The 14,214-nt window shown below is 63.0% G+C and overlaps 1 protein-coding gene across 1 annotated transcript; it reads left to right on the top strand.

Annotated features, from left to right (window-relative positions):
• The first annotated feature begins 1,104 nt into the window (after nt 1-1,104).
• EIF4B (eukaryotic translation initiation factor 4B) lies at nt 1,105-14,214 on the top strand. The gene is given in 17 exon segments (XM_074807675.1): nt 1,105-1,413; nt 5,294-5,429; nt 6,735-6,943; nt 9,371-9,487; nt 9,742-9,796; nt 10,192-10,335; nt 11,602-11,640; nt 11,643-11,711; nt 12,004-12,183; nt 12,297-12,531; nt 12,646-12,764; nt 12,866-13,082; nt 13,245-13,312; nt 13,510-13,533; nt 13,536-13,596; nt 13,741-13,813; nt 14,030-14,214. Coding segments are annotated over 17 exon segments (2,133 nt in total). The 3' UTR covers nt 14,108-14,214.

Raw genomic sequence — 14,214 nt, 5'->3', positions numbered from 1 at the left:
CAATTGTGCCCCACAACTGTGCCCCATGATTGTGCCCGATTGTGCCCCACAACTGCTTCCCACGATTGTGCCCCACGATTGTGCCCCACGACTGTTTCCCACGATTGTGCCCCACGATTGTTTCCCATGATTGTGCCCGATTGTGCCCCACAACTGCTTCCCACGATTGTGCCCCACGATTGTGCCCCACGACTGTTTCCCACGATTGTGCCCCACGATTGTTTCCCATGATTGTGCCCGATTGTGCCCCACAACTGTTTCCCACGATTGTGCCCCACGATTGTGCCCCACAACTGCTTCCCACAATTGTGCCCCACAACTGTTTCCCACGACTGTGCCCCATGATTGTGCCCGATTGTGCCCCACAACTGCTTCCCACGATTGTGCCCCACGACTGTTTCCCACAATTGTGCCCCACGACTGTTTCCCACAACTGTTTCCCACAATTGTGCCCCACAATTGTTTCCCACAACTGTGCCCCACGACTGTTTCCGATTGTTCCCCATGATTGTTCCCCACAATTGTGCCCCACGATTGTGCCCCACAATTGTTTCCCATGATTATGCCCCCCCTTGCACAAGGGCCATCATCGCGCACCAGGGTGTGAGCGTGCATTGCACAAGCGCGGGGTGGGGCAGCGGTGTGCTGTCGCACGAGGAGCAGCCGTACACACAAGAGGGGGATGTGTGCTGCAGGGCTGGTGAATCACACGAGAGGTCCTGGTGCGTTGCACGAGGGTCACGTTGCACAAGGGTTGCATTGCACGAGGGATGCTGGTGTGTTGCACAAGGGGTCCTGATGCATTGCACAAGGGGTCCTGGTGCATTGTACGAGGGGTGCTGGTACATTGCATGAGGGTCGCGTTGCATGAGGGGTGCTGGTGCGTCGCACGAGGGGTCCTGGTGCGTTTCACGCAGGTCATGTTGCACGAGGGGTGCTAGTGCATTGCACGAGGCCTCCTGGTGCGTTGCATGAGGAGTGCTGATGCATTGCGTGAGGGCTGCATTGCACGAGAGGTGCTGGTGAGTTGCACAAGGGGTGCTGGTGCGTTTCACGAGGGTCACGTTGCATGAGGGGTGCTGGTGTGTTGCACGAGGCGTCCTGATGCGTCTCACGAGGGGTCCTGGTACATCACAAGAGGGGTCCTGGTGCATCGCGCAAGGGGTGCTGGTGCATTGCACAAGGGTCCGGTTGCACGAGGGGTCCTGGTGCTTTGCACGAGGGTCCCGTTGCAGACCCGCCGCTGGCCCGTCCCCGCCCGATCGCGGCGCGGGCGGCGCCGCCAAGCGCAGAATCAGCCGCTCCCTCCCCGGCCCCGCCCCCTCGGGGGGGTGGGCGGGGCGCTCCTGGTCACGTGACGGCGCCATCCGGGTCCTTTGCCTTCTCTGCCTGTTCCCAACATGGCGGCCTCAGGTGAGCGCTGCGCGGCGGCGGCGGTGCCGGGCGGCCTCCGCGAGGCGCGGCCGCTCCCGATGGGCTCCCCCTGACCGCGCCGAGCGCTGCCGCTCCCCGGGGAGGGCGGCGGCGGGGGCGGGCGGCAGCGGCGGGGCCGTGGCGGGGGGCGGCGGCGGCGGCGAACCGGCCCCCCCCCCCCCCCCCCCCCCCCGCCATTCCCCTCCCCCGTCCCCTCAGGGACAGCGCGCGCGGCCGCTCCCCCGCCGCCTCCTATTGGTGGGGGGGCGCGCGCCGCCGCCGGTGATTGACGTGCGGGGCGGGCGGGGGGGGGCAGATGGAACCTTCGGGCGCGGCACTGCGCAGGCGCGGGGGGGGGGGGGGGCAGGGCAGGGCAGGGCGGCACCCACGTGGGTACGCGGCGCGCACGCGGCCGGTACCGGGGCGGGGGGGCCGGTACCGCGGGGGGGGGGGGGGGGGGGCGGTACCGGGGCCGCTCCGGCTCCGTCCTTGAGTCACAAGATGGTGGCCGGGCAGCGCTCGGGCGGGAGCTCGGCAGCCCCTGCGGCGGCGGGGCTTTCCTTCCCCGCACCCCCTTGCTGGAGTCATTTTTTTACCTTTTTTTCCCCCAAAATACACCCCGCCCACCCCCCCCCCGCCCCGGCCTTCCCCGGCGGCAGCATCGCCCTCCCTGCAGCCTGACAGCGGCAGCTCCCGGGGACCGGGCCGCTCTCTTCCACCCACCGGCGCCATTTGGAGCCTGGCGTCAGGGTGGGGAAATACAGAAATCACCCGCTTTCCCCCCAAAAAACCTCTGCGGTTTCTCAGCTCGGGGCTGGCTGAGACCCAACACCGCGAGGGGCGGCTGCCCGGTGAGGCCTCAAACCGGGCCGGAGAGCGGCTGTTGCCCCCACGGCGCTGCCCGAAGCCTTCGCCCGTCTCCGTAGTGCGGGGGGGGGGGGGCATCGCTCCCCTTCCCTACGTGACCCCCCAACACCCCCGGGGGTTTTTGGGGGGGCTCTGGGCTACAGCCGGCAGCTTCAGGGTGACCCAGGCGTCCCCTTCGGTGTCAAAAACCACACGTGGAAGCCGACCGAGCCCCGGTGCCCCCCCAGGCGGGCGCAGCTGCCCCTTTGCGGGCTTAAAACCAGTGGGAAGGGGCAGATTTTTCCCAGGTTTTGAGGTGGGGGGGGGGGGTTCCCCCCTCCTCGACGTCGGAGCGACACCGTTGTCCTGCGACAGAAGCTGGTGGCCGGAGCGAACCCAACCCGCCCGTTGTTGGAGGCCGGTGGCCACTCGGGGAAGCGGATCTGGTGTCGTTTGGGGCACGGGGAGGGCAAAACGCGCCGCCCGGCCTCCCCTCCTGGGGATCAGCCCTCGTCTCCGGCGGGAGAGTGGTTCTCCTCCGTTTTTTCCAGGCGGTCACCGCTGCCGCTGCTCTCCCAGCGTTTTTATCCGGCGCTGACGTCATCTTTCCATGAGTTTCCCCTTGGCAGACGGAGCCTGAGCTGTTCCAAAGGGCCGACTGGGATTTACGGCTTCTGGCCTTTACCGGGCTGGATACATCAGAAAGGCTGGTTGGCCCCAAAACCGGTGGTAAAGTCTAGGGGGGACGCAGCGATGTTTGCAGCCGGTGATACAGGCCCAGGGGGGCTCCTGAGGGCCCAGAGCAGCGCCTGTGGCTTGTCACCCCCCCCCCAGACACAGCCACCAGCACGGTGTCACCCCCTGAGGTCCGGGGGAGAGAGCGCTCTCTCTGCTGGGCGTGACGGGGTGCTCAGGGTGCTCCCCGCTCTCCTGGGAGTGTCAAAAACCGTTTTGCCTCTTCTGTGAGCAGCGTGGAGCCACTCCGGGGAGAGGTGTGGGGGTCCCTGGGTCACCCCCCCTTAGTTTGGGCTCCTGGGGGACACATTTCCCGTCCCCTGGTGTCCCAGAGCCAAGGCTGTGATGCTCGTGGGACCGGGAAGCGGCCGGATGGGCGAGAGGAAGACCCAAGCGCTGCCGAGGTCTTCTCCAGAGTGTGACCAGGGTCTTGCCAGGAGGAGAGGACAAGCCCCGGAGCCAAGGGGTGATGGGGGGAGCAGCCCCCACACATCTCCCATCGCTGCCGGTGCCGTTCCGTGGCGCTCGGCCATCCCGGCTTTACCGGAGCCACGGGACGGAGCACGGAGGGTCCGAGCAGGCCTGGAGGTGTTGGCAAGGAGCGATGGCTGCCTGGGGAGGCTGTGGGCTCGAGGAGAGTGGTGGGGGGACACGAGGCTGGGGACCGACGTGTCATGGCTAAAAATAAGGGTACGAGCTGCCGTTGGGTTTCCTCGCTGCCCTGGTAGTTCTCCCTGGGCTCGTGCAGGTACGGCCCAGGGGGCAGAGCTGGCCACGCTGCAGGGTAAAGGGTCGCTTTGAGCCCCGGTTCTTCTCTCCGTCCCTTGTGGGGTCTTGGTGGATGTTGGGAGTGAAGATCTGGCAAGAGGTGGGGGGAGAACAGGAGCTCCGTGGTGGCATCTGGGAGCTCCCAGCATCGCTGGAGATACTGGGAGGGAGGGCTCCATCTTCCCAGTGCCTGGCTGAAGGAGCAGGGTGCGGTTTCGTGCTGCCCTAAAAAAAAAAACTTGGCCTGAGACCAAAGGGGAAGAGCAGGACCCGGAAAATGAGGATTTGAGGGCGCTGGGAAGCAGGAGGGGGCACGGAATTGCACGTGGGCGGTCGAGCCGTACCTGGAGCCCCCTCGTCTTTCCCTGCTGGAAGATGCTGGCGGTCGTTCCGTCGACGCCGGCGCGGGGATTTTTGTGGAAGAAACCATTTTAAGCGCTGTTTGGTGAGCAAATCCCTCAGCTCCGAGCAACAGCAGGCGAGCTTTGGCTAATTAGAGACGGCAAACGAGTAGCCTGCGACACTCCCGCGTCTGTCATTGTTATCTTCGTTAAGGCCGCTGCGACGCTTCACCAGTTAATTATCGCGCTGCCCGGCCAGGAGCCTGGTAAGAGATAATCTGCGTGAAGTCCAGCGGCCCCAAAGTTTATTATTTCTTGTTAACGAAGATAAGAGCGCGTGTTTTCAAAAGCAATTAGTGGTTTCGCGTTGCTGTCGTGCCGCAGCCCGGCTTTTCTTTCTCCTGGGGGATGAGAGCTGAAGCGCCGCTGAAAATCCCCGGGGAGGGGGTGTCTGAGCCCCCGGGGAGGGGGTGTCTGAGCCCCCGGTGCTCCGCCTGGGAATGTTTTTGCGGGTAAAAAATGCCATTTTTGCGGGTAAAGGTGCCATCTGTCCCTGCTCCGGCCATCGGTGCCGCAGGGGGGCAGCAATTCCTTCCGCAAGGCAAAAAAAAAAAAAACCTGCTGAATTTTGCAAACTGCATCATAACCAGCCTTCCTAAAAATAGCCCGGCTTCCCCGGCGCTGTCGCAGCCCGTCGTGACGCCCGGCGTCGTCGGAGATGGCGAAGCCTTGACAAATAAATGCTGCGGCTGCTTGCAGCTCCGGTGGAGCCAAAAAAAAAAACCCCAAACCAAACCCAACCTCCCCGAGCTGGAGGAGTTGGGAGGTTTGTTAAGATGTCGGCGAGCTCCGGAGGGATCCCGCGGCCGTGGGGTCGCCGTGCCGTGGTGCCTTGTGGAGATGGGACGGCTTCTCCCCCGCCAAAGAAACAGCCCCCGGGGAGCTCTGTGGGGACAGCGGAGCCCCAAAACGTGAAGCGCTTTGTGTGACGGGAGCTCTGCTGCTTGGCTGTGCTGAACGCGAGGCCGTTGCCCCTTTGGAAACAGAAAATAAATCGGGGTGAGGCGGCCGGCGCCCGCGTCTCCGTGGCTCGTGTGCGTCTCGATTGCCCAGCCCGCTCCTCCTCGCCAAAACCCGGCCGTTCCCGGGCGTCGCTCACCCCCGTCCTCCTCCTTTTCTCTCCCCGACAGCCAAGAAGAAGAACAGAAGGGCAAGACCCTCACTCTGACGGACTTTCTGCAGAGGATGGTGGCGGCGGCGGGGGCCCGACCTACATCCCCAAGCCCGTCAGCTGGGCCGACGAGACGGACGACCTGGAAGGAGACGGTACTGCCCCCCCCAGCGCCCTAAAACACCAGCGCCGGGAGGTTCTTGGCCCGCGGCCTTAAAGGAAGAAGCTTCTGCTTCTGGCTGGCTCCTGGGGTCCGAGGGGTGCGGAGTTTGTCCGCGGATGGATGTTTCCCCTTCTTACACCGCTGCGGGGGGCGGGGGGGGGAACCATGTGCTGGTAACGGCCCCGCCGCCAGCCCCGGGTCCGACCGACCCCTCGAACGCGGAGCAGCACACCCAAACGTCACAAAATTTGGCTTTTTTTCTTTTCTGGGGAGTAATTAAGCTCAGAGAGCAAACCGAGTTCTCCTTACGACTGAGACCCGCAGGCTGGTGCGGAAGGGGAGGGCGGTCGGCACCCACGCGGGGAACAGAAATGGGAGAAAAAGAGCTTTTTATCGGCGCAAACGGTAGCGGCGGGGGGCAGATTCCCCCAAGCCCGGGAGCTCACTGGTGACCTGGTGGTGACGAGGAGTTTTCCCTCAGAATATTGAGCCGTGGGATTTTTCCACGAGACGGGCTGTAACTCGACAGGAATTAATCTCGGGAAGGTTTAATGCTTTAGTAACGGGTCGTGGGACGCCGGGGTCGCTCTCCCCTGCCTCGGTTTCTCCTCAGGGGGCTGCTGGTGCCTTTTGGCAGCTGCTCCCACACTGGGATGGGAGGAGGAAGAGAGAGGAGGAGGAAGAGGGAGGAGGAAGTGAGAGGAGGAAGAGGGAGGAGGAGGAGAGAGGAGGAAGAGGGAGGAGGAAGAGGGAGGAGGAGGAGAGAGGAGGAAGTGAGAGGAGGAAGAGGAGGAGGAAGAGGGAGGAGAAGAGGGAGGAGGAAGAGAGAGGAGGAAGAGGGAGGAGGAAGAGAGAGGAGGAGAGGAGGAAGAGAGAGGAGGAAGTGGGAGGAGGAAGAGAGAGGAGGAAGAAAGAAGAGAGAGGAAGAGAGAGGAAGAGAGAGAGGAGGAGGAGAGAGGAGGAAGAGGGAGGAGGAAGAGGGAGGAGGAGGAGAGAGGAGGAAGAAAGAAGAGGAGAGAGGAACAGAGAGGAAGAGAGGAGGAGGAGAGAGGAGGAAGAAGAGAGGAAGAAGAGAGGAGAAGAGAGAGGAAGAGAGGAGGAAGAGAGAGGAGGAAGTGAGAGGAAGAAGAGGGAGGAGGAAGAGGGAGGAGGAGGAGAGAGGAGGAATGAATTTCGGAGCTTTAACGTGCAGCTCCTCAGCCGTAACGTGGCCTGCGGCAAGGACGGTGGCGTTGGCAGTAACCGGGCTCTAATTGGGGGTTTTTTTTGGGGTGATTTGCTAAATTTCTCTCCTCAGTTTCCACCACTTGGCACAGTAACGATGACGACGTGTACCGGGCCCCTCCGATCGACCGCTCCATCCTGCCCACCGCCCCGCGGGCTGCTCGGGAACCCAACATAGACAGAAGCCGCCTCCCGAAATCCCCCCCGTACACCGCCTTCCTGGGAAACCTGCCCTACGACGTGACGGAAGAATCCATCAAGGACTTTTTCAGAGGACTCAACGTGAGTACCCGGCTCGGAACCCGGGCTGGGCTGCGGGGCAGGGCGCTCCTCGGGGTAAAAATCATGATTTTGGACGTTGCCATCCCCGTTCGCGCTCCGATGGCTTCGCTGCGGCTCGGCCGAGGCGGCTCCCGGCTCCTCGGGGGTGTGGAGGGGCCGTTTCCAGCCCCCCGTGGCTGCTGGATCGACCACCACGAGCCAACGGCTGCTCCAGACGCAGCGAGAAGCCTTTTACAGCAGGCGGCTGGTGCTTCTCCTGCTGAACCGGGCGAAAGGGGGGGGTCGGGGTGGTTTAGGGTGTTTTTTCTGGTGAGAAACACCCCCCTCAGCTGCTCACTCGCTCCCCCTCAGCGGGGCAGGGGGAAAAATAGGATGAGAAAATTTGTGGGTAGCAATAAAGACGTGGAGATCCCTTACCAGTTAGTCACGGGCAAAATAGTCTTGACTTGGAAAAAACTACATTTATTACCAATTATAATAGATTTGCTATTGCTAATACCCGCTCCAGCACCTGGAGCACCTCCTCGTCCTCTGAAATCTGCATTCCCACTGCTGTTTCTCAGGTTTTTTTTCCCCCTTCTCCTCTGCCTGTCCGGTGTTTTGTGCCCTTTCTTAAATATAATTTCACAAAGGGGCCACCAACTTTGCTGACAGGGCTCGGCTTCGGCCTGCGCTGGTCCGGCCCCCTCGAGGGGTTTCCCAGCTGGAGATACGGAATCCCAGAATCGTCTCGGTTGGAAGGACCTTGAAGATCGTCCAGTCCAACCATTAACCCAGCACTGGCAGTTCCCAGCTACACCAGATCCCTAAGGCTATGTCGACCCTACACTTAAACACCTCCAGGGTGTCCTGCCCTGTGGCTGAGAGCTCCCAGCGAGCCTGTGCTGCCACAATATTATTTTTTCCCACTTTTAAGAGTGTTGGAGCCTCTGGGTTGTTCAGGAGCGGTGGGGAGGGCGAAGGCAGGACAGCAAGCGGCGATGGGAAATGGCCGCTTCCCTCCCGGAAGGTTGGTCTGGAAATGCAGCTGGAGTCTGGCCTTCCCCGCGCGGCAGCGAGTTGTGCTGATGGCAGCAGAGAGCTCCCCGCGGGCAGAAACGCGCTGCTTACCTCCATCTTTTATTTTCAGCTTGTTTTTCTAACCCCTCGTGCCTGCTGAGGCAGCGTCCAGCTCCTCCTCGGAGAGTAATAGTGTGGGTGAAACTCCGGAGGAGGGAGGAGAGGTCGTAGAAGTGCAGTGGGGATGTCTTGTAGGGCCTGGAGGGCTCCGGGCGTGACCAGAGTTGTACATAGAATGTGTGACATACAGCCTAGCAAAGCCAGCAACGCAGCCTAGCAAAGCAGCAAGCTGTCCTGGCAGCCTGAGCACTCACAGAACCCCAGAATCACCCGGGTTGGAAAGCCCTTGAGGCTCCTCCAGCCCCACCATGAACCTCCCCCTGACCGTTCCCAACTCCACCAGATCCCTCAGCGCTGGCTCAACCCGACTCTTCAACCCCTCCAGGGATGGGACTCCCCCCCTGCCCTGGGCAGCCCATTCCAACGCCCAACAGCCCCTTCTGCAAAGAAATCCTTCCTAAGAGCCAGTCTGACCCTGCCCTGGCGCAGCTTGAGGCCATTCCCTCTTGGCCTGCCGCTGGCTCCTTGGCTCAAGAGACTCCTCCCCCCTCTCTGCACCCTCCTTTCAGGAGTTGCAGAGGGCCAGGAGGTCTCCCCTCAGCCTCCTCTTCTCCACACTAAACCCCCCCAGTCCCTCAGCCGCTCCCCATCAGACCTGTGCTCCAGACCCTGCACCAGCTCCGTTGCCCTTCTCTGGACACGCTCGAGTCATTCAAGGGCCTTTTTGGGGTGAGGGGCCAAAACTGAACCCACTCATCGAGGGGCGGCCTCACCAGTGCCCAGCCCAGGGGTCAGATCCCTTCCCCGTCCCTGCTGGCCACGCTGGTGCTGGTACAAGCCAGGATGCCACTGGCCTTCTTGGCCACCTGGGCACACTCGTGCTGAACGGATCCAAAGCTGGTTTTCAAGAGGGTTTTTCTCAGGAGCTTGGGAGGAGCTCTGCGAGCGGGCAGGATGCGAAGGGACGGCTCCTGCCTTGAGGAGCCCTCGGCCGCGGGCACGGAGCAGCGATCGCCGCTGAGCGGAGCTTTGGTGGCCCTTCAGACCGGTTCCTGCTGCAGCTCTGGATCTGCAGCGGGTGCCACGTTCCTCCCTCCGAACAAGTGTCGGCGGTGGTTTTAGTGGGAACTGTGGTGTTTGAAGGGGGCGCTGAACCCCCCCAGCCCTGCTCCTCGTTGAGAGGTTTTATTCAGTCCCTCCCCAGCGGCGCCTCGGGGGTCTCAGATAACTCCATCCCTGCCCGTCGTCCTCGCGGGGGGGGGGGAGAGCGGGTCCTTACGAGCGTTTTCCTCTTCCCTCCGCCCGCAGATCAGCGCCGTGCGTTTGCCGCGGGAGCCCACCAACCCGGAGCGGTTGAAAGGTTTTGGTTACGCTGAGTTTGAAGATATCGACTCCTTATTCCAGGCGCTGAGCCTCAATGAAGAGGTGAGTCCCCCCCCGGCGGAGCAGGGCTGGGCCCGCCAGCCCCCCCAGTGCCCCCAGTCAGATCAGGCACGTTCCTCTGCAGCCTGGGCGCTAGAGATGCGTGAAAAACTGTTTTCTTCTGGAGTGATGGCTGGCCCTGCTTGAGTGAGACTTAAATGGGAAGAAAGTGCTTTTTTAGGCCGTTGAGAAGCCCTGAGTGGCCCAAGCTGCCTGTGCTGTGACGCCGGGATCTGACTTCTCGCTGTTTTTTTCAGTCTTTAGGCAACAGAAGGATACGAGTGGACGTTGCTGATCAAGCTCAGGATAAAGGTGAGCGTCCCGCCGGCTCACCGTCCTCCTTGGCGGTGGCCACCTCGGTAGCCGCATCCTGCGCTGGGTTGGTGACCAGCCCGGCTGAGGAGGACAAATCGCTGTCGTCACAGCCCAGATCGCTGCGTCTGAGCCCTGCTCCAGGCCAGGCCACGGCTTGGCTCCTGCCCGCTTGGTTGGAGAGCCCAGCCGGGAGGTTTTACCAGCCAGCCCTTATCTAATAACGCTGTGCCAGTTCCTCCCACGCTGTCGCTGTCGCGCTGATTGTCTCGGCTTTACGAAGCGTCGGTGGTTCTGCTGCTGGGGAGCAGTGAACCCGGCGAGGCTGCGCTGTGCTCCCGCCCGGGTCACCGCTCTCAGCCCTGCGAGCTGAAATTTCCTTCCTTTCCCGGCAGATCGGGACGATCGCTGCTTCGGCAGAGATCGGGATCGCTTCCGTGACTCGGAGAGGTTCGAGAGCGACTGGAGGGCCCGTCCTGCCACCACCGACAGCTTCGATGATTACCCACCCCGCCGGGGCGACGACAGCTTTGGGGACAGTGAGTTGGTAGAAAAACGCGTGTTCCTTCCGGCGCCGGCCTGGAACGGCGGCCGCGGGGTCTGAATGAGAAGGAAAGAGTCACAGAGTCGTTCAGGTTGGAAAAGCCCCTCGGGATCAGCGAGTCCAACCCTCAGCCGACTCTACAAAGTTCTCCCCTACCCCACATCCCCCCACAGCTCATCCAAACGGCCCTTAAACCCCCCAGGGGTGGGGACTCCACCCCCTCCCTGGGCAGCCTGTTCCACTCTCTGACCACTCTGGCGGGGAAACATTTTTCCCTCCTGTCCAGCCTGACCCTCCCCTGTTGCAGTCAAAGCCGTTCCTCTCGTTCTGTCACTAATTCCCTGGGAGCAGAGACCAGCCCCAACCTCTCCACAACGTCCTTTCAGGAGCTGCAGAGAGTGATGAGGTCTCCCCTCCCCTTCTCCTCCTCACACTGAACAGCCCCAGCTCCTTCCATCGCTCCTCACAGGATTTAACAGCCCCAGCTCCTTCCATCGCTCCTCACAGGATTTATTCTCCAGCCCCTTCCCCAGCTCGTTGCCCTCCTCTGCCCTCGCTCCAGCCCCTCGAGATCTCTCTCGGATTGAGGTGCCCAAACCTGGACACAACCCTCCAGGTGTGGCCTCACCAGTGCAGAGCACAGGGGGACTGTCACCTCCCTGCTTCTGCTGGCCACACCGGTGCTGGTACAAGCCAGGATGCCGTTGGCTTTCTTGGCCCCCTGGGCACATGCTGGCTCGTTATCAATCCCCCCCCAGGTCCCTCTCTGACTGGCAGCTCCAGCCACTCCTCCCCGAGCCTGTAGCCACGCAGGGGGTTGTTGTGGCCCAAGGGCAGGACCTGGCACTTGGCCTCGTGGAAGCCCGTTCCCGTTGGCCACCGACCCGATCTATCCAGGTCTCTCTGTGGAGCCTCCCTGTCCCTGTGCAGATCAACATTCCCGCTTCCCTCGGTGTCATTCCCTCGCTCCTCCCCTGGCAAGCAGATTTCCTGCAGGACTCGGTGGTCACTTCCCCTGCTCCCGTAGCCCAGAGCTGAATGTGCCACATCTTCCCATTCTTCCTCATTTCTGTTGTTTTCCCCTGAAAATCTGCGTTACCTTGACACCCAGACGTGCTTTATTCTGCTCCGTGGGCGATCAGACGCTGACAGAGCGGCCGCCCGGAGCTCGTTCTGCGGCGACGTTGTTGTAAGGGCCAGTGAGTCAGGGATTTTGGCTCACACCAGACCCCCCCGCCCCGGCCCCTTCTCCTGCCTCCAGGGTATCGGGATCGCTACGACGATCGGTATCGCGATGGCCCCGGCGGGACATGGACCGTGGCTTCGGGGGCCGGGATCGCTACGACGACCGCAGCAGGGACTACGACCGAGGTGGGCTGTTCCCCGGGGACTGCTGGGGTGGAGAGGGCGAGGGCAAGACCCCCACCGCAGCCGAGCTGCCCAGTATGGCCCAGTTCCCCTCCTGTAACTGGGGAAAGGGCACTGAGGATGAGCTGTCGCTCTTCCTCTCCCGGCAACTTCAATCCTCGCCCCTTAGTCCTTACCAGAGCCCAGATTTTAAGGCCGCTGCGTTCGGAAGAGGCCGGGAGGCCTCGTGCTCCGGCCCAGGAGGGATCGGGGGGCTCACTGGGAAGCGTCTCCTTTTCTCCCCCCCCCCCCCCAGGCTACGACTCCAGGCTAGGCAGCGGCAGGAGGGCCTTCGGCAGCGGCTACCGCCGCGATGACGACTACCGGGGCTGCGGCGACCGCTACGAGGACCGCTACGACCGGCGGGATGACCGGATGGATCGGTGGAACTCCCGGGACGATTACGGCCGGGATGATTTCCGCCGCGAGGACAGAGGTGAGGGGTTTGTTGGGGGTTGGGAGGGGGTCTGACCACCACCACCCACACCCCCCCCAGCTCTGCTGAGAGCGGAATTCGCGCTCACCGGTGGCGTCGTTGCTCCTTCCCAGGTCCCACTCAGAGGCCGAAGCTGAACCTGAAGCCTCGGAGCGCGCCCAAGGAGGAGGAAACCTCCGTGGCCCCTGCGCCCCAGTCCAGCCGGGCCGCCTCCATCTTCGGGGGGGCCAAACCAGTGGACACGGCCGCCAGGGAGCGGGAGGTGGAGGAGCGGCTACAGAAGGAGCAGGAGAAGCTGCAACGCCAGCTGGAGGACGATAAGAGGATAGAGAGACGACCCCGAGAGAGGTGGGCGGGGGCCTCTGGCTGCGCCGGGCTGGTGGGGTTCAGCCAAATCCCCCCAAATCCCACCCCAAATTGTGACCCCCGAGCGCCAGCTCAGCCCCTTCCCCTCCGGCACAGGCACCCCAGCTGGCGAAGCGAGGAGAACCAGGAGCGGTCGCGGACGGGGAGCGAGTCCTCGCAGACCGGCACCTCGGGGCCCCCCGGCACCTCTGTGGGCACCGGCCCGACGGGCAGGAGTGAGTCGAGAGTTTGGTGGGGGGGCCCTGAGCTAGACCCGGCTTGTCTCTTACCCCCCCCCGGCTCTTTAACCCTCGGTCGGTTTGTGTCCCCCCTGCAGCCACGCGAAGGAGGGAGAGCGAGAAGTCCCTGGAGAACGAGCCGTTCGCCAAGGAGGACAACGACGCCCCTTCGCCCACCCCCAAGCCGAGGGAGGAGAAGCAGCCGCTGAAGGTGATGCCCGCGCCCCCCCCCAAGGAAAACGCCTGGGTGAAGCGGAGCAGCAACCCCCCCGCCCGCTCCCAGAGCTCGGATTCGGAGCAGCCCTCTCCCACCAGGTCGGTGCCGCGGGGGGGGGACACGGCCCAGCCCTCCACCCTCCCCATGTTCCCCCGTGCTGGGCAGGGGGGGGGGGGGGTTGCTCGTGGAGCCCAATACCCCCCCCCAGCAGCTCCGGGTCTCAACATCTCGGTGATTTCATCTTCTTTTTCCCCCTTCAGCGGCGCCCAGACCGCCCCCGGCCCCCCCGCGGAGGATGGGGCGCCCCCGAAGAACACCCACAGGAGAGGTGAGGCCGGCGCTGGGCCGCTCCTGCCTCCCCCCCCCAAATCCCCAAAACCCCAAATCCCCAAAACCCCAAAACCTCTCCCCGTCCTGGCAAAGGGCTCTGAGCCACCCCCACCCGCTTCTGCCCATGTTTTTATGGGGGGGGGGGGGGGGAAGACCTCACACCCTTTTCTTTCCCTCCCCCCCCCCCATCACCAGGAGATGAAAATAAACCCGACGGGGGCCGGAGAGCAGCTCCAAGGTGCGAAGCGGCAGCTCCGGCCGCGGCCCGGGAGATTCAGACAGGTGGGTGCCCCCGTCCATGTGTCCCCCCACACCCCCCCCCCCCCAACTCCCAGCTCCGGGAATTGGGGTGTCACCTCCCTCTGAGCACCCCAGAGTCGGGATTTAAGACCTGACCTTGACCTCAGGGGCCTCTGGTCCTTGCAGGAAGGAGAGCAGGAAGGATCACGACTCGCGACCTGCATCTGAGCCAAAGAAACTTGACGAGAACCCCCCCTCCGTAAGCACCTTCGGGGGGGCCCATCCCGGGGGGGGGGGGGGGGGGGGCAGCGCTGGGCGTTCGGGGTGGGAGTTACCCCCCTCAGCTCTTGGCGGGTTGGTTTTTTTTTTTTTTTTTGGTCTGTTTTAGGCGGTTTTTTGGTTATTTTTCTCCACCTGATAACGAGGTAACACACACACCCCCCCCCCCCGTGCCCCCCCCCAATTTCTCCCGCAGTTCAGCCACGCCAGCAAATACGCTGCGCTCTCGGTGGACGGCGAGGATGATGGTGATGATGAAGAATGCGCCGAATAAAACCTCCGGCACCGCTCCCCCCCCCCCACACACACACACACCCCCCCCCCCACCTCGCGCCGTCTCCCAACCAGCCGCCACCTTTGGGATCATTTGGAGAATTAAAA

This window comes from Strix aluco, chromosome 27, assembly GCF_031877795.1.
Source record: "Strix aluco isolate bStrAlu1 chromosome 27, bStrAlu1.hap1, whole genome shotgun sequence".
Lineage (NCBI taxonomy): Eukaryota > Metazoa > Chordata > Aves > Strigiformes > Strigidae > Strix > Strix aluco.
This window is presented reverse-complemented; position numbering and strand designations above follow the sequence as displayed.